This window comes from Lactuca serriola, chromosome 1 (genome assembly GCF_051521515.1).
Source record: "Lactuca serriola cultivar US96UC23 chromosome 1, Lser_US96UC23_V15, whole genome shotgun sequence".
Lineage (NCBI taxonomy): Eukaryota > Viridiplantae > Streptophyta > Magnoliopsida > Asterales > Asteraceae > Lactuca > Lactuca serriola.
In genome coordinates, this window is record NC_136408.1 from 105,301,926 (window position 1) to 105,322,498 (window position 20,573).

At 41.4% G+C, this 20,573-nt stretch overlaps 1 protein-coding gene across 1 annotated transcript; it reads right to left on the reverse strand.

Moving 5' to 3' along the window:
- Positions 1 to 254: 254 nt before the first annotated feature.
- On the reverse strand, positions 255 to 866 carry LOC145059900 (uncharacterized). Its single transcript, XM_079007666.1, has 3 exons — positions 845 to 866; positions 641 to 801; positions 255 to 545 (listed from the first exon to the last, which is right to left on the reverse strand). Exons 1-3 carry the CDS (start codon positions 864 to 866, stop codon positions 255 to 257), a joined length of 474 nt encoding a protein of 157 aa, XP_078863792.1.
- Between the last annotated feature and the right edge of the window lie 19,707 nt (positions 867 to 20,573).

The window sequence follows — 20,573 nt, forward strand, 5'->3', positions numbered from 1 at the left end:
TAAAACAAGTTTTATTTTAGGCAATAAACCCTAAAATTATGATCAATTTGATTAATATGAAAAGTATGACCCAATTATTTACAAGTATCAACACACACCATACAAAGGCAAAATAACTCATGGTAATTATTGTTATCAAAATCACCCCACCTCAAACAAGAAAAGGAGAATAAAAAAGTAAGAAATAACTTAATATACTTATAATGACGGAATTATAGAGCTAAATTGCAATGTAGTTGAACATTCTTACAAAATTATCTCTCAGGGTTCAAGAGCATAATTTTTACTTTCGATGAGGCTCGAGGGAACAACATAACATCCTTCGCAATGTCAAGTATTTTTAAAGCATCAAGAACTCCTCTTGGTGTGATGGTAATGTCCTCGAGAAAAGGGGAATAAGCAAGAAGAAGCTTCATAAAAAGCAGTTCCGCTCTTGATTCTTCTAAATATTCCATATCCACAGTTTCCAAATGGTTCAATGTACAAACCAAACAGTTTGGGGATTCCAAATGATCTGAAGCTGGTCCCACATCAACTTGAGCCTCCTGAAACAATTTAAAAATGCAACCACAGTTTAGCATCCAACTTTTGCACCATATAAGCAAAATAAATATAGTCTTGGTACTCTGGACTTTACCACCTGCACACGCAGCATATGCATATGCAAGCTTTCCAGATTGGGTGAGTTTCGAATCAAACAAAGCGCACCATTAAGTTGATCCAAATCACCAAGTTCAAAATCTAGCAACCACAGATGCCTTAAACTACCAAGCTCACATGGAAGCAATTTTGGAATCTCTTCTGTAGACAAAAACTGTGAAATTAAAGTTAATTTTTAACTTACCCGATAAACATGAGAAGTACATATTGAGGAAGAGCATAAAAAGTTTACCTTAAGATAATGACTGTCGATACAAAACTTTCTAACTTTAGGCAAGCTACTCAACACCGTGGCCAAATTCATTTTTTCAACTCGTACAAAATTTTGTATGGGCTTCTGCAAAGCAATCACAACGTCAAAAAGGCATGGACTGTCCAATAACCGGAGCAACATGGCATCATGACATGCAATGACAGTCAAATTCCACAGTTTTATAGCTTTGATGTTGAAATTGTAAACTTTTTTGCACGTTTCCAGGCACAACTTCTTAAGCTGTGGTAGGTTGACCTTAGCTCCACACAACCTAGCACCAAAATCAATATTCTCGAAAAAAAAGTTCTTCAAGATTGAGAAATCCTTCAAACTTAAGTGGTGGCTTAAAGAAACAGTTTTCCAGATCCAACTTTCTCAATTGTAGACAAGAATACACATGAGAAGGAAGTTTATAACGTTGATTTGAATTTGTAAGGACAAGGTCAGTGACACCGTTTCTTGATAGAAGTAGCATGAATTGATCGACTTCTTGGAAGCTATCAAGAACTATATTTGGCATATGAAGATAAAATTTCAAGATAGGACCTTTGTGAAAGGTCAAGACTTGGATAATGATCCTTATAAACCCATTACGACCAAAAGCTCCATTTTTTGCAAACTTTTTAGAGAACTGGTCATCGAAAACCAGCACCCTCATTTTGGTCCATCTGTGCCTCCACTTTTTTGATATTATGTTTGTCTTTGCAGCATCTTCAATAGGAAGCCGTTCTAAGATCAAGTCGGTCAAGTGTTCTGGCAAGTTGCTGATTTTATCTTCCTCACCATAAATGACTTCCGTCTTTTTATTTCTCTCTATTATTAGATTCACTACAAAAAATTAAAAATGGGATCAAGTAAAGCAAGAATGTTATTCCATAGTTGTACGAGTGTGTCCAAGCTAGAGCAATATTAGCTATACGAAAGCAAAGCTAGGCCATACATAAAGCATCACAAGAAAACTTGTCTTATGAAATGCATGAAGGATGATAACCAAACAATTTCAGTCCAAGATAATGAGGTTCAGGCATGAATGATGGAGGGTTTTTCAGTTAATGGGTTCAATGAAAACAGTTAAAAGATATATGGGAATTTAATCGATCATTTACTGGGATACAATTTCTTTTGGGTTCAATGTTGGTCAATCCTAAGGCTTGTTCATGCATCAATGGCTTACCCTGGCAAAACCTAACTTAAAACAACATACATGACCACATTATATATACAGTCTACTAGCTAAAACTAGAGTATACCATTCATACTTGATGTCTTGCAAAGTTAACAACTATTCAATTATCTATGGAACGCATGTAATTAATAAAATCTTACCACATTCGGTTTCCTGATTTCTGTTTTCCAGTGGATATGTGAGGATTGACAACGACTACCCAAAACAGGGTTTACGTTTCCTACCGGAATGAGCAAAAGAAATCCTAAACAGCATAACTCAAACAAAATCCCTTTGCCGCACGACATTCAAAGAATAAAAAACATGGAGGTTTATGAAGTAGAAACTTACCCATCGACTAAGTGGTGTATATTTCAGGGTAAAATGTCGTAGAATTGAGAACTTAGGGTTTACTGTCACGGCCTAAATTAAATTCACAGTAAAGTGTTAACCCATTATTTCTAGTTTTACATGTTATCAGTTTGAGTAAATTGCACGAATGGTCCATATGTGGTTTAGGGTAATGTGCACAAATGGTCCCTAACTTTTTCTTTTTTTTTTTTTTTTTTTTAATTCAGACGATCTCTTAGTGATTTGATTTTGTTGTGTTTTTGTCTCTACTACAATCGAAATTACTACACTGATCTTACTAATTTTTTTTAAAACATTTTATTATTTATCAATTATTGATCAATATATTTAAAATATAAAAGAAATCCTCAAACACCACCACCACTACTCTAAACCTCATGGCCTATTTTTCTAATATGTATATTTTCTTCTTCTTTATTTCTTTTGCAACTCAATCATTAGGAATCATTACTACCGTCACTAGTAACATCGGGCATGTCGCCGACACTGATAACCATTAATCTGCATCCACTGGTAACCATAGGTCGCTGCTATCATCTACATCAAACCTGTTAAAATAATAACATTTATTTATTGCAAGATTAACATTGAAATACTTTTTCATAATCAAGGTGAGAGTGGTAATTTAATAAAGTATATTGTGAGTGAGTTTTAGTGCAATGTTTGTTTTGTCATTATTTACTTCTTCATGGACTGCGGCTCAATTTTTGTATTCTTACATGGAAGCGCGAATCTTTTACCGGGCTTGGTTCGGGTTAGATCGGACTTGAACCGAAGAATTTGATGTATATAATGTTTGTTGAAGGTGTATTCCGAACACAAATTATTTTTGCATCAGAAGATTACTCTCATTTTTCTCTCATCTCTTCCGCCTAGCTTTAGGGTTTCTACTATTGTCTTTCTGTCCAGTTTTTCCTAGAATTGTAATGGTGTTTTGATCTTGTATATTTGTTTTTATATGACCATGACTATTTCTATAGGCGATGTAACATTCGCTTTTTGAGAAGCTTCCTATTGCGGGAATTATGGGCATTAAATGGTTCAAGTTAGGGCCCTGGACTTCAAAGGGGTTTAGCTTTTAGACTCAATTGGGTGTGGATCATATAGGTTATGTGTAACGTCCTAAAATTCAAGACCAAAAATATCATTTTTAATTAAGTTATTATAAAACCAATTAGTATAGAAGCATCCATAATAACATTCCATGTCAAAACCAAAGTGTCAATAATCAAAACATGTTAACATAAAACAATATCAGAGTGTAATCCCAAAGATCTCATGTGCGGAAAACATAGTGTGATGCGTTACGATCGTGCCGGCTCCTTTCCTTTGAAAACGAAGTACCTGAAACCAAAACTGTAAACCGTAAGCATGAAACTTAGTGAGTTCCCACATCATAGCACACACCATACAATAACATACTGTCAGGCATACCAGGGTGCCCAACCTACCCTTGTCAGGCATATATGGGTGCCCGACCTACCCTACTGAGCATACCGGGGTGCTCAACCTACCCTGTTAGGCATATCGGGGTGGCCAACCTATCCCTGTCAGGCATATCATGGTGCCCAGCCTACCCCTCTCGGGCATATCCGGGTACCCGACCTACCCTCCGGTTTATCTTAACCGGTCATGGGAACTATTTCGCCACCTACCACTACCACATAATAACATATCATAAACATACTGCTAGGCATGCATGGGTACTCTCTACCCTTTCGGTATCTTTCAACTAGTACCCGGGGACTATTTCACCCCTACTACTAACACATATATCATAGCATCCTAGCACATAAAACATATCAAATAGTGGCAAACCAGATAATTATCACAAAGACAATCATCTCAAACATAAACACCTACTGGTGGCCCGACATTGGTGCCCTAGACCCACCTCTACTGTAAGGTAACTCACCTCACACTACTGAAGTGCCGCAGACAAAACCCTAGCTACTAGATGACAACTTCCCGAACTGTCAATATCAAAACAATACCCAATTAATAATTGGGTTCCAACACATAACCATAAGTCCATGCTTGGGGTATAAGATGCTTTACCCCTATCGTAGCTTGAGTCAAGCCCAAGGCCCAATCCAAAGGCCCAAGAGTCAACTATGAGTCAAAGTCCAACATATGGCCTAATTTTCCAAATTGGGCCCAAACCTTTACTTGGTCCTACCCTAAGGCTCAACCATTTATTCCAGTCCAAACATTTAGCATTCTAATGGCCCATTATCTCATAATCAGAAAGGCCCAATTTTCCAAATTGGGCCCAAACCCTCACATGGGCCTTACCCTGAATCCCATCCAATTATTCTAGTCCGTATGATTGTTCTTGGATGGCCCAATCAACAAAGCCCAATAGAAAGGCCCAACTTAAGGCCCAAGTAAGATTAGGATTTTCACATAAAATGACAATTAGGGCTAAGTGTTTCTCACTTACCCATTAAGGACTTAATCCATTTAGTCCATCAATCTATTGGGTTAATGATGTAGTGTGCCCGGGCTTAATACATAATCCCAATCCGGTCATCCAAAATGCGGGTCCCGACAATCCAAAACCCATATATCCAAAATTAGGGTTTTTTAAACCCTAATTAGGGGTTCCAACACAATCACAACCCAATAGGCCCAAAACTAAGTCTTTAGATTAATTAGGGTTTCATTAGGCCCACTAGGGTTTCATTAGTCGAGTACCACCCACTACCACCTCGGGTAGTGGTGGTGAACGACGGCTCGTGGCGGTGGCCACCACCTTACGGTGGTGGTTATGATTCTAGTCCATTTTTGTTCAAGCATCCCAAAAGCAACTAAACGCAAGCAAAAGCACACCGCCACCCAACACGGCGGCGGGTGGTGGCAGGAGACGGCAGCCACCACCTCACTGTGGTGGTTATGAGTTTTCTTTATTATACTAATCACTAATTACACTTTACAATGCTTTAACCCAAAAATAACACATCCAAATAAAATACACACACAACCACCTTGTGGCGGCAGGCGGCGGCCACCACCTCACGGTGGTAGTTATGGTTCTAGTCCATTTTTGTCCAAGAATCCAAAAGCAACTAAATGTAAGCAAAGGCACATCGCCACCCAACACGGCGGCTGGTGGCGGTAGGAGGCGGCAGCCACCACCTCATGGTGGTGGTTATGAGTTTTCTTTATTATACTAGTCACTAATTACAATTTACAATGCTTTAACCCAAAAATAACACATCCAAAAAAAATACACACACAACACCCTTGTGGCGGCACACATCGGTAGAGAGTGGCAGCCACATGCACATAACACCATAACACGCACACAACACCATAACATGCATACAACCACCTTTCACGGTGGCTAGTGGCGGCAGATTAGGGTAGGAAGTCGGAAGAATAGGGTAACGACCACCCACACGTTTTGCTCGAGATCCGAAAGTTGCTACCCACCTAGTGGCGTTCAACGAACGACGGTAGCATCACAAAACGACGACAATGCAGCGACAGAAGAACGAACCCGTTGGTGGTCCTCGTCATCACTAATCAAGAAGAATGGTCGATCCGCGATGACAACAGCTGCGTTTTACGTCCATCGGCAGACTTGTGGTCGTTGGTGGCCTTTCGTTGATCGAGAAGCGGGTATGGTGGCGGCTCATCGTCTGCAGCGGTTGCGGCGGCAACATCCTAGTCGTTCATAGCCCACGAAGCAGCATTCCTCGCTCTGCCATCGGTCAACAGTGGGTCTCCCGGTCAGTAGGATGGGGCACGGTGGTTGGCTTTCGAGGTTTAGGGCCTTAACAACAGTGGTGGCGGTCGGAAATTGAAGAAGGAGGGTGGTGGCGGCTCATATCTCCATTAGGGTTAGGGTTCCGGGAGGGTAGTGATATATATATATATATATATATATATATATATATATATATATATATACCCGATCTATTAAAATTATCTCCATAATGAGAACTATGGTCCCTCCCTCCAGAAATAATTTCTAAACCGATCCCATATTTACCCATTATACCCTGCTCTTATAATTCGTTTTATTTTAAGTCCAAAAGTTACCATTCAACCCCTTAGCCTATAAAATCTCTCCAAATTAAGTTCCTATAATTTACCAAGTAGTCCATGTATGAAATCAATCTACAACTTACACTTTTAACTCCCGACTTCTAAAATTGACAGTTTACTCCTCGAAACCAGCACCTTGCTATATAATTATTAATTTTAGGGTTACTATTCACTCATTAATTTATTTGATTATTTATTTAGTAAATGGGGTGTTACATTATGTGATCCAAGCTTTCGGTTTGTGCTATGGAGTCTAAGGGTATAATGGTAAAAGTGATGCTTCAAACCTTTTCTTGAATTAAGGATTCTAGTTCGGAAGGTTTTATGTCAAAGGAGATTAGATGGGATTGTATGGCTTTTCATTACCTTTTCAAGCTTATAAAGAACATCGAAAACAGAGTTTAGACAAATAAGTTATGGCCATTGGAATTTGGAATGGGAATCAGTTTTGGCCTATACGTTAGGCGTACATGTCATGTATGTTGGGGGGTACTTGGCATAAGCTGGTCGCAATGATTCTCTCTAGTACGTAAGGCGTATGCATGGCAGGGACAAACCCTAATTTTTGGATCTTGGACCATTTGTAAAGGCCTTAACCTCATAGAAACCCTTCTTATCTTCAACCTTCATCCTCTAAAGTAGTTCCTTGAAAACCCTAGCCCCATTTGTGAGATTCTTGAGCCCCTTAAGTGATTTAGAGTGTTCTTGGTGCATACTGGAGAGGAAAGGGCTCATTAGAGAAGTCTTGGTTTGCTTCGAACTTGTAAATCTAGACCTTGTTCATCTTGATCTTTCTTTTGAAAGTATAAAGCATCAGACTTTATGGCTCTTTAGTGTTAATGTATTTTTAGGTTATGTTATGATCATGTTTTGGTCCCATGGCTTGGATCTTGTGAGTAGAAGTTACTCTAGAACCTTTAAGCAACATTTCTAGCCATTTATGAGGTCGTTAAGTCATAAAAATTGAATCTTGTTGGGTATATCTCTTCTACTTGGAAGTTAGTGGTCTTCTGGTGAAGTTATGAATTTAGGGCTTTGGTTTGGACTCTATTAAGCCATGAAAAGTCATAAAGTTTGGAACTTTATTACTTAAGACATCCCCTAAAATCAGATCTAGGAGTTGGACGTTAGGTCTTAAGGTATTAAGAGCTTAGAAAGTAGTTTTGGGCTTCAGCTAGTGTACGTTGGGCGTACCCTCCTCGTGTGATGCGTGTAGCGGGTTTCAACCCGTTACCCTTTCTTCAATCAAGCAATACGCTACGCGTCCTAGGGTAGTATGCATGACATACTCACCGGAAGTCTAGATGGTCCATTTTTGGGCCTTGGATCATTTGGGTGTGGGAAAATGGTTAGTTGGGTCAAGTATGGGAGGGTAAAATGGTCTTTTACCCTTAGTATGATGAATTAAGATTTAGACCTTTCGTTATAGGTTATTACCCTACTTATTGATTAGGATTGATCTTGGATATGTTCAGTGTGAGAAGTTGTGGTAGCAGCAACTCGAGTGTGTGATTTATTGACATCGGACTGAGGTGAGTGTCCTTACTATGCTTGTGGGTCGAAGGCACCAATGTCGGCCCACTGGAATGTGTTATGTAAGATGCTACCTGTCTTTGTGACTCTTGTATTGTATGTTGGGTTGGGCCCATGGGCATGCATGTATGATCTGGTCTATTACATGAGTGGGTTTGGCCCATTGTATGCTAGGCTAGGCCCATTTTATGATGAACTAGGCCCAATTGCATGATGGGATGGGGCCATTTATTAGGAAGGGATAGGCCCATTACTATGGTTGGGGCCTAATATGCAGGCTAGGCCTAATGATATGTATGGTATGTGGTATTTTGCGGAACTCATTAAGATTTATGTTTACAGTAAACATAAATCTTAATGAGTTCCGCAAAATACCACATACCATACATATCATTAGGCCTGACTGTACAGCATACCCCAGAGCTTTTTTCTGCCGTAGCTATTTATAACTTTCACTCTGATGTTTAAATATTATTTTTCAACTTTAATGTTTTTTAGAACACATTTTTGTATGAATTAATGTTTTAACAATGAAAATTTTTCCATGGATTTTTGGGGCGTTACAAGTTGGTATCAGATCCTTGGTTTGAGGGATTCAGGCATCCTCTCGGGTGTGACTGAACTCAAATTGAGGAATTGGTAATCTTTTGAAAGAAAACAAATTTCTAAAAAGATTTTTATGAAGAAAAAAGGGGTTTTATGCATGCAATCAACCGAGCTTAAGTAAGTGATTCCTATAATACCCATACATGTTAATATGTTATATGATATGAATGCTTGCATGATAGGATAAGTATAAGGATACATTCAAGAATTGCATGATAGATTGGCCTTATATGTGCAGCCTTGTATCCTACAAGGATTGGATGTTATGTTACATTTCGAATCTATATTGGCGGGAGTGATTGCTAAGAGTATGCTTTAAAAATTATATATGATTAGGATCATATAGCCCTAGAATGACTGATTTAGCCTTATTTCCTGCTCCTCGTCTGATTGTGGTCCTAGGGTAGAGTCATTTATTCGACGATCTGTTTGATCATGTATTGTGTATAATTTGCATGAATAAGGCAACCGAAAGTAAGAGTATAAGTTCATAGCATGGTAGTAGCAACTAGTAAGCGAGCTTAGGATGTCATGTGATTGGTTGTGGCTTGGATAGTTGTTGCACGAATGTTGCTTGCTTTGTGCTTTGTGGGACTCTTGTTGATGTGAATTAACCATTAAGTGAATACATTAAGTTACATGCTATAAAGGTTGAATAATCTCAGAGTGATGGATTTGTCCCTATTGCGCAACTCTTGTCTGAGTCTAACCGTTGTAGGGTTGAGTCTTTTAGTCGAAGGATTATATGATCTTTTTTGCATGTAATTGTATTCATGAAGTAGTTAAATGAAATTAGTGAGATTTCTTCAATAGTTGATGACAGGGTGAGGTCAGGAACCTAAGAGATCCTAGGAAGTGTTTTAATGGGTATGGATGCGCTGTTTAGCAAGTACTTATGGTACCATTTTGAGAAGGTGACTTAGAAGATTCAGGACAATTCTTGAGGAAGGTATGGATAGGTGTGGAACGTAGTATTGAGCCCGTACTAATGAAAGTATAGAATCCATACTCAAATCAAGGAAGTTAATTAAGATTATAGGAAGCCTGTAGGATGAGCAATTTTATAGGTGTGATCTAATTTTTGTATGGTTGCTTTTCAGAATGGTAATGAGCATGCATGGAGGAGGTTCAGGGTCTAGCTCAGACTCAGGTGCTGGAACTGAGCCGATAGATGAGCAGATGCAGGAATTCATTTCATTAGAGATCACACGTTGTATTTTGGAGCAGACTCCTGTGATTTTCGGTAGAGTTAACGAAGGTATCATGGAGATTATGGAGTAACGTCATGACGCATATTGATTTGGAACATGACAGTACTCATCTGGTCTACCACGTAGCGTCACTATACTCGTTAATATACCATCACTAACACCATAATACTCATCAAAACTCGAGAGATCTCACACACTACAAGTTTCCTGGTCTCATCTCAGCCTTCCTCGATTCAAGTACAGATCCTCTGCTTTCAGTAGTACGGGCCCATAGTACCTTCCACATCTATCCGTACTTTCCTCAAGAACTGCCTTGACTCCACCAAGTCACTTCTACTACTACTGATCTCTGCTACTCTCATCCTAGGCTTGCCTTAGGGGAATCTCTGACTCCACCCAAACCAGTCCTCAGCTTCTGAAGGCCTCCTTGTAATGCCAATTAGTCATCACCTAAATACCATCACATGTGATGAGGCTCAGATAATCCTTTGAGTAAAAGACTCGTCCCTACAACGGTTAGACTCAGACAAGAGGTGCACAATAGGGCCAAATCTAGCACTCTGAGATTATTCAACCCTGACCACATGTGACGTGATGTATTCACCTGATGGCTAACTCCCATCACTCAGAGTCCCACAAAGCACAAAGAAAGCAGCATTCAGACACATGAGACTACTCAGGCAAATCTATCCTCATAACAAGAAACTGTACTAGCATACAATGTTAAGCTCGTACTATCAGGCATAACTTAAACCGGCTATCCTAGTACTATCTACTCATTACAAGTATGCAATTCTCATAAAGCTAGAACACATATAGCAGGCACATAAGGCATCCTCCTAGATCCTTAGTCCTATTCTAACATGCTGTTCTACTGAAACTGAAACTGATAATCATAGCATAAACTTGTATGGGTAATTTGGGAGTACTTACTTGAGCTCGGCTGATTGCATGCACCACACCCTTTTCTCATTTCAAAGTTCTTTTCTTTCTAAAATTTCTTTTCGCTTTTTCAAAAATTCCTTTGAAAACATTTTTTTCTTTCTGAAAACCTTTTATCGTTTCCTTAGTTTGAGTCCAGTCATACCCGAAAGTATGCCTGAATCCCTCAACCCAAGGCTCTGATGCCAACTTGTAACATCCCAAAAATACAGTCTAAAAATTTCATTTTAATTTAATAATAAAACCATAGTCATCGAACATCATATAAAAATCATAGACAGTGTATCTCAAAATATGGCAACAATTGTCAAATTGTCTAACTATAAACATCCCAGGCTGAACAGATGGTGTGTTCACTCCAACCTTCCCGAGCTCCTCTTTTGAAAACTGAGTACCTGAAACCAAAACTGAAAACTGTAAGCACGAAGCTTAGTGAGCTCCCCCAAACTACCACATACCATACAATAACACATAAACAATTATTGGTCTTTGCCCACTGCATCAGACCGGAGTCCGAAAACTACATTGGATCAGAGTCCGGAAACTGCATCAGACCAAAGTCCAGAACTAACCAGGGCCTTGCCCTCTGCATCAGACCGAAGTCCAGAACTAACTGCATCGGACCGAAATCAAGAACTTGCTGGACCTTGTCCCCTACATCGGACCGAAGTCCGAAAACTGACTGAACATAACATAGCATAGCATAAACATATCAACTAGCATAAGCACATATACTGCATACTGCATCGGACTGAAGTCCGGAACAGATAACACAAAGAGATGCTTGAATCACAAAGACATCAAGCACACTGAACTACTGCATCTGACCAAATTTCGGAACTACTGCTAACTAGACGGTCCGACATTGTGGTCGTAGACCCATTCCTACTGGAAGGAAAGTCACCTCACACTGCTGAAGTCCTGCTGACAAAACCATAACTGCAGGATGACTGACTCCCGATCTGTCAATATCAAAATAACACCCAATTAATAATTGGGTTCCACTACATAACTATAAATACATACTTTGGATAATTACTACATTACCCCTAGCTTGGCTTACCCAAGCCTAAGGCCCAATCCATAGGCCCAAAGTCAACTAGGAGTCAAAGCCCAACATGTGGCCCAACTTTCCAAATTGGGCCCAAACCTCTACATGGACTTCCCTTAAGGCCCAATTGTGCAGTCCAGTCCAACATGTCTTATTCTAAGGGCCCAATATCATACAACCATCTAGGCCCAAACTATGGCCCATTTATGGCACAATTTTCCAAATTGGGCCCAATCCTTCATACGGGAGTTACCCTAAAGCCTATCTGATTACTCTAGTCCATTTGATTATTCTTGGATGGCCCATTAATAAACCAATTACTAAAGCTCAATCGAAAGGCCCAACTCATGGGCCTAGTGAAACTAGGGTTTCACATAAAATGATAATTAGGGTTAAGCGTTTCTTACTTAACCCATTAAGGGTTAATCTATTAAGGACTTAATCCATTAAGTCCTTTACTCTACTAGATGAATGATATGAACTAATTTGGGCTTCATACATAATTCCATTTCCAATGGCCCAAATGTAGGTCCAAATAAGTCCAAGGCCCAATTACTCAAGATTTGGGTTTTCTAAATCCTAATTAGGGTTTTTCACCGAAACAGGGCCCAATAGACCTAACACTAATGCTTAAGCCCATTAGGGTTTTGCTAGTGGGACACCACCTACTACCACCTCGGGTAGTGGTGGTCTATGGCAGCACACGGCGGCGGCCACCACCTTCCGGTGGTGGTTACTATTATTTTTATTATTAACCAAACTAATTACAATTACAATGATTCATCCAAACACAACCACACACACACACTAACACCCACAAACTAATACACACACAACTACACCATGGTGGCGGCGGTGGCTTGTGGCGGCAGCCACAAACCTCACGGTGTTGGTGGTGGTGGTTTTTCTCATTTTCTGACTAAACAAGCCACACCAAACATCACTTAACTGAAATAAACACACACACACTAAGATAGACACCCACCGAGCAGCTCTTCATCGATCTCGAAGGGGGATTGATGGCGGCAGCAACCACCATGGCCGGCTGCCATGGTGGTTCGTCACAACCCAACTCGACAGAAGGGAAACCCATGCGAACATGAAATCCTCTTCGGGGTGGCGACGATGACCGAACCAAACAGGAGCGAGCCAGCAACAACGGATGGGGCTGGGGGTTTTGTTCGCCACCGGAAAATAACCGCAACTGGAAACTGACTCGGTTTCTCACCGCCCATGGGACGAACGTCGACCAAGCAATCCTTGATTTCGCCGGCAGCAACCAACGTCACTCGAATGGTGGTTCCCACTCCGTCAGCGGTGATGAGCAACACGACGATGTCTAGTATGCCGCCCTTCACTTGTTACGACGTCCGCGTAATCTGACAGTCTTCAGCTTTGCCGAAAACATGAGTCACTGGTAGTCATTCGGAGTCTTGGAGCTTCGACTGATCGGGAAGGTAAGAGGGAGTTGGGTGGTGATGGCGGCTAGAGGAGTGGAGGGATAAATGTGGCGGCCGCTTCCATCATTTAGGGTTAGGGTTTGGACTAAGAAGCCATCGGCTATATACCCCGTCCATTTCACATCTTTTCCATATTTACCATTCTTATCCTTCATGATGGAGTCCTTTCAAATTAAATCAAATATTTATCGTTTTTCCCCTGATTCCATTATTCTCTTTCATAATAAGTCCTAACAATTACCAAACGTACCCCCGCTTCTAAAACTCTTCTCAAATCAACTGTGTCATTTACTAAAGCACCTTCGACTATCAAAATTCTTCCGAAATTAGTCCGAAAATTACATTTATAAATTTATTTATTTATTTATTTTAACGGGCGTTACAACTCACCCCCATTTAAATTAGATTTCGTCCTCGAAATCATTTCTTACCATTCCTTACGCGCCCACTACTCAGGTATCATGACCACAATCCTGGGCACACCCTAGCTTTCCCAGGGCAACCAAAACTATCCCTCGCGGGGTTCTGGAACTTGAAGATAAGCGAACTTCTTGCCTTACGATCACATTACTCACTCAGAAATCTTTAGTTCTTGGATGATCTGACCCTCTAACAGACCGCCCATACTGAATCATTACTGCTGAATCCAATCCACTTGTCTCTCAGCTGCCTACTCATCTTATGATAACTCAAGGCTCCCACTAGAAGAACAGAATCACATACCCTCCTTTATCCCTGCAATTCACTTATATGTAGTGAAAACTCATATAATTCTGCTATAAGTGACTTAGCTTAACCCAAGCTATCTGTGACTCTAACCATACATGAAATCCCTAAATACCGTTACTACTTGAGGCACTGACCGTCTGAAGCATTGAAATTTCTGAAACACTGAACTGCCTGAAACACGGAACTGTCTGAAATACTAAACTGTCTGAAATATCGAACTGTCTGAAACACGGAATTGCCTGAAATACTAAACTGTTTGAAATACTGAACTGTCTGAAACACGGAAATGTCTGAAATACTAAATCGCCTGAAACACGGAACTACATGAAATACTGAACTGCATGAAACACGGAACTGCCTGAAACACTGAACTGCCTGAAACACGGAACTGCCTGAAACAACATATTGCTACATGGCTGCTTTCCAACATCTATCGAGACCTTCCTGGTCTCAATTCATTTGCCAATCATTTGAAATACTGGGCTCCAACCCGACTACGGAGCCAAAGGACTCCCTACTTAGTCGTCTCTCACGACTTATGACGAAATCCTTCTCTAGAACTAGTTGGTACTAATTATCTTGTCACTGTGGCCCTAACGGCCTTCTGATCTAACTGATTAGTTCCATGCGTCGAATCCTAACGTCACCGAACCCAAGGCTAAAAGTGATTGCTACATGACCATTGGTAGCCTTATGTCATAAATGACCTTAAGCAGTCCACTGCTTCTTTGCTCTCATAGCTGTAGTGGTGCTTCTATAGTCTTATCTCTGGCTTAACCAAATCTAACCCGTCTGGGTAATTCCGAAATCCAATCCATGGGTTTCCATCTCCTCAATGCTACATCCGAACTGGTGGGTGCTACTGTCCTTCCCGCGTCCTAACAACGCACTCACGCTATTTACTAATATAGTGAACGCTACGACTACACCCACAGACTTACAACACTCTATCACTACCTGGCTGCTAGTGAATGCTACGGCTACTCCCGCAGGCTTAAAACACTATATTGCTATCTGGCTGCTAGTGAATGTTACGGCTACACCCACATACTTACAACACTCTAACACTATCTAGCTGCTAGTGGATGCTACGGCTACACCCGCAGACTTACAACACTTTAACACTATCTGGATGCTACGGCTACACCCGCAGGCTTACAACACTTTGACACTATATGACTGCTAGTGAATGCTACGGATACACCCGCAGGCTTGCAACACACTCTCACACTTTCTCATTCGATGATTGCGAATCTGAACACATCCGACGTCGAGCATACACACGACCTAACATCCAAAACTGAACCCATGTCCTGAATGGAATCCCCAGACTGATTCCCTAAGGTTTGCTAACAAACATTCCGAGAATGCGATCTCGTCATTATCGAGTTTTTCTGAACTTCCATTTCACACTATCCTCCAACTATACGGCCACTTAGGATGTCTTCCTTCCTGACAAGGATGCGAAGCTTATCCCTGTTTCAAAACTGCTCCTACTTTTGAATCCCTAGATGATTCTCCCCCACTTTGATTCAACTAATGCCTTACAACACACAAAACTAGAAAGATTCTCAATCCTTACCACCCATGACCAATCTTCTAGAAACCACTCTTACAATTGCTAATGATTCAATGCTAGTCCTTCAAGAAGGTTACACAACTTCTAAGAACTCGATAAGCATTTCCCGACTTCACAATAAGGGAAATAACCTTCGCTATCCACTACTAATTCTTGGTATGCAATTGGCATATAACATCTCTTGGGGATATATTTCAAACACAGACAATGGGTAACCCTAAATTACACTTACTCAACCCCTGGAATGAAAGACTCTATCGTGCAGTTTCCCGCACGTGCTGCACCGAATCTGACCCTGGTAGCCTCTCAGAAGCTGATCTGAAATCTACGGTCTCCTCTCGAAACCCCTTACTATAAGCAACTGATCTGGTCACCCCTTCCCAAAGTGCTCCAAGTCAATATCTCGTTCTCGAGCTCTAAAAGTCTTATCATTCAGGGTCTCACACCCCGAGATACTCACGATCTCCCTGCTATCATTCTGCAGTATGTCCTGATACATTATCTTATTCCATTCCTCATCTGCTGCATACTGCGATACCAACTAAGCTCTCTCCCGAGACTTGGCAGTGATCTCTACCACAGTCTCAGTAGTCTGGCGGAGATCTAACAACTCTTACGCCAACTGCTGCGCCCCAATCGCCTAGGCACACTCTGCCCAGAATCTGGTCTAAAAGTCATCCCATGACATAGCATCAACCGCATCATCACTCAACCTTCTACCAACCTCTTTCTATCATTCTCGTGCTCTGTTCCTCAGGAGACAGGAAGTAAGTCGGATCTTGTCTCCTTTCGGGATGACGTCTGGTACGAAAAGTGTTGGCGACATCTGCCAACCATCTGCTGCTAACAATGGGCTCCCTAACCCCCATTACAATCTGAACCTTCGCAAACTCTAAATTCCCAAAACATCAACGTACAGGTCCCTATCATGACTGCTATCTCAGTGCAAAATGCACTCGGCCTCTCATCACAAATCTCTATAATGCCCTCCTTGATCACAATGAGGATCACAGGAGTCTGGTCAATGATACCGCATGTAATCCCAGATGGAATGAATTCCCTCATTAGATCATCAAGGTGCCCGACTCTAGAGTCCGAGCCTGATCCCTGATCGTCACCAGAACTACCATCTGGTCTACCACGTCGCGTCACTATACTCGGTAATATACCGTCACTAACATCATAATACTCATCAAAACTCGAGAGATCTCACACACTACAAGTTTCCTGGTCTCATCTCAGCCTTCCTTGATTCAAGTACAGATCCTCTGCTTTTAGTAGTACGGGCCCATAGTACCTTCCACATCTATCCGTACTTTCCTCAAGAACTGCCTTGACTCCACCAAGTCACTTCTACTGCTACTGATCTCTGCTACTCTCATCCTAGGCTTTCCCTAGGGGAATCTCTGACTCCACCCAAACCAGTCCTCAACTGCTGAAGGCCTCCTTGTAATGCCAATTAGTCATCACCTAAATACCATCACATGTGACGAGGCTCAAATAATCCTTTGAGTAAAAGACTCGTCCCTACAACAGTTAGACTCAGACGAGAGCTACACAATAGGGCCAAATCTAGCACTCTGAGATTATTCAACCCTGACCACATGTGACGTGACGTATTCACCTAATGGCTAACTCCCATCACTCAGAGTCCCACAAAGCACAAAGCAAGCAGCATTCAGACACATGAGACTACTCAGGCAAATCTATCCTCATAACAAGAAACTGTACTAGCATACAATGTTAAGCTCATACTATCAGGCATAACTTAAACAGGCTATCCTAGTACTGCCTACTCAATACAAGCATGCAATTCTCATAAAGCTAGAACACATATAACAGGCACATAAGGCATCCTCCTAGATCCTTAGTCCTATTCTAACATGTTGTTCTACTGAAACTGAAACTAATAATCATAGCATAAAGTTGTATGGGTAATTTGGGAGTACTTACTTGAGCTCGGCTGATTGCATGCACCACACCCTTTTCTCATTTCAAAGTTCTTTTCTTTCTAAAATTTCTTTTCCCTTTTTCAAAAATTCCTTTGAAAACATTTTTTTCTTTCTGAAAACCTTTTACCGTTTCCTTAGTTTGAGTCCAGACATACCCGAAAGTATGCCTGAATCCCTCAAACCAAGGCTCTGATACCAACTTGTAACATCCCAAAAATACAGTCTAAAAATTTCATTTTAATTTAATAATAAAACCATAGTCATCGAACATCATATAAAAATCATAGATAGTGTATCTCAAAATATCGTAACAATTTTCAAACTATCTAAGTATAAACATCCCAGGCTGAACAGATGGTGTGCGCACTGCAACCTTCCCGAGCTCCTCTTTTGAAAACTGAGTACCTGAAACCAAAACTGAAAACCGTAAGCATGCAGCTTAGTGAGCTCCCCCAAACTACCACATACCACACAATAACACATAAAAAACTATTCGTCCTTGCCCACTCCATCAGACCGAAGTCCGGAAACTGCATCGGACCAAAGTCCGGAACTAACTAGGGCCTTGCCCTCTACATCAGACCGAAGTCCGTAAACTGCATCGGACCGAAGTCTGGAACTAACTGCATCGGATCGAGATCCGGAACTGACTGTGACCTTGTCCCCTGCATCGGACCGAAGTCCGGAAACTAACTGAGCATAACATAGCATATCATAAACATATCAACTAGCATAAGCACATATACTGCATACTGTATCGGACTGAAGTCCGGAACAGATAACACAAAGAGATGCTTGAATCACAAAGACATCAAGCACACTGAACTACTGCATCTGACTAAATTTTGGAACTACTGCTAACTAGACGGTCCGACATTGTGGCCGTAGACCCATTCCTACTGGAAGGAAAGTCACCTCACACTGCTGAAGTCCTGCTGACAAAACCATAACTGCAGGATGACTGACTCCCGATCTGTCAATATCAAAATAACACCCAATTAATAATTGGGTTCCACTACATAACTATAAATACATACTTTGGATAATTACTACATTACCCCTAGCTTGGCTTACCCAAGCCTAAGGCCCAATCCATAGGCCCAAAGTCAACTAGGAGTCAAAGCCCAACATGTGGCCCAACTTTCCAAATTGGGCCCAAACCTCTACATGGACTTCCCTTAAGGCCCAATTGTGCAGTCCAGTCCAACATGTCTTATTCTAAGGGCCCAATATCATACAACCATCTAGGCCCAAACTATGGCCCATTTATGGCACAATTTTCCAAATTAGGCCCAATCCTTCATACGGGAGTTACCCTAAAGCCTATCTAATTACTCTAGTCCATTTGATTATTCTTGGATGGCCCATTAATAAACCAATTACTAAAGCTCAATCGAAAGGCCCAACTCATGGGCCTAGTGAAACTAGGGTTTCACATAAAATGACAATTAGGGTTAAGCGTTTCTTACTTAACCCATTAAGGGTTAATCTATTAAGGACTTAATCCATTAAGTCCTTTACTCTACTAGATGAATGATATGAACTAATTTGGGCTTCATACATAATTCCATTTCCAATGGCCCAAATGTAGGTCCAAATAAGTCCAAGGCCCAATTACTCAAGATTTGGGTTTTCTAAATCCTAATTAGGGTTTTTCACCGAAACAGGGCCCAATAGACCCAACACTAATGCTTAAGCCCATTAGGGTTTTGCTAGTGGGACACCACCTAGTACCACCTCGGTTAGTGGTGGTCTATGGCAGCACACGGCGACGGCCACCACCTTCCGGTGGTGGTTACTATTATTTTTATTTTAACCAAACTAATTACAATTACAATGATTCATCCAAACACAACCACACACACACTAACACACACTAACTAATACACACACACAACCACACCATGGTAGCCGACGATGGCTCGTGGCGGTAGCCACCACCTCACGGTGGTGGTGGTGGTGGTCGTTCTCATTTTCCGAGTAAACAAGCCACACCAAACGTCACTTAACTGAAATAAACACACACACTAAGGTAGACACCCACCGAGCAGCTCTTCATCGATCTCGAAGGGGGATTGACGACGACAGTAGCCACCATGGTCGGCTGCCATAGTGGTTCGTCACAGCCCAACTCGAGATAAGGGAAACCCACGCGAATACGAAAGCCTCTTCGGGGTGGCGACGATGACCGAAGCAAACAGGAGCGAGCCAGCGGCAACGGATAAGGCTGGGGGTTTTGTTCGCCAACGGAAAACAACCGCAAATGGAAACTGACTCGGATTCTAACCGCCCACAGGACGAACGTCGACCTAGAAATCCTTGATTTCGCCGGCAGTAACTAGCATCACTCGAATGGTGGTTCCCACTCCGTCGACAGTGACGAGCAACACGACAATGTCTAGTATGCCGCCCATCACTTGTTGCGACGTCCCCGTAATCTGAAAGTCTTCAGCTTTGCCGACAACATGAGTCACTGGTGGTCGTTCGGAGTCTTGGAGCTTTGACTGATCGGGAAGGTAAGAGGGAGTTTGGTGGTGATGGCGGCTGGAGGAGTGGAGGGATAAGGGTGGCGGCTGCTTCCAGCATTTAGGGTTAGGGTTTGGACTAAGAAGCCATCGGCTATATACCCCATCCATTTCACATCTTTTCCATATTTACCATTCTGGTCCCTCCTGATGGATTCCTTTCAAATTAAATACAATATTTATCCTTTTGCCCCTGATTCCATTATTCTCTTTCATAATAAGTCCTAACAATTACCAAACGTACCCCCGCTTCTAAAACTGTTCTCAAATCAACTTTGTAATTTACTAAACCACCCTCGACTATCAAAATTCTTCATAAATTAGTCCGAAAATTACATTTATAAATTTATTTATTTAGTTACTTTAACGGGCGTTACAAGATATGCGTCTGTTGTGGCTATCTCTTGGGAGGTGTTTGTCGTGAGATTCCAGAGGATTTTGCACCAGTGATTGAGGTGCAACCGTTGGCAAGGGAGTTTCAG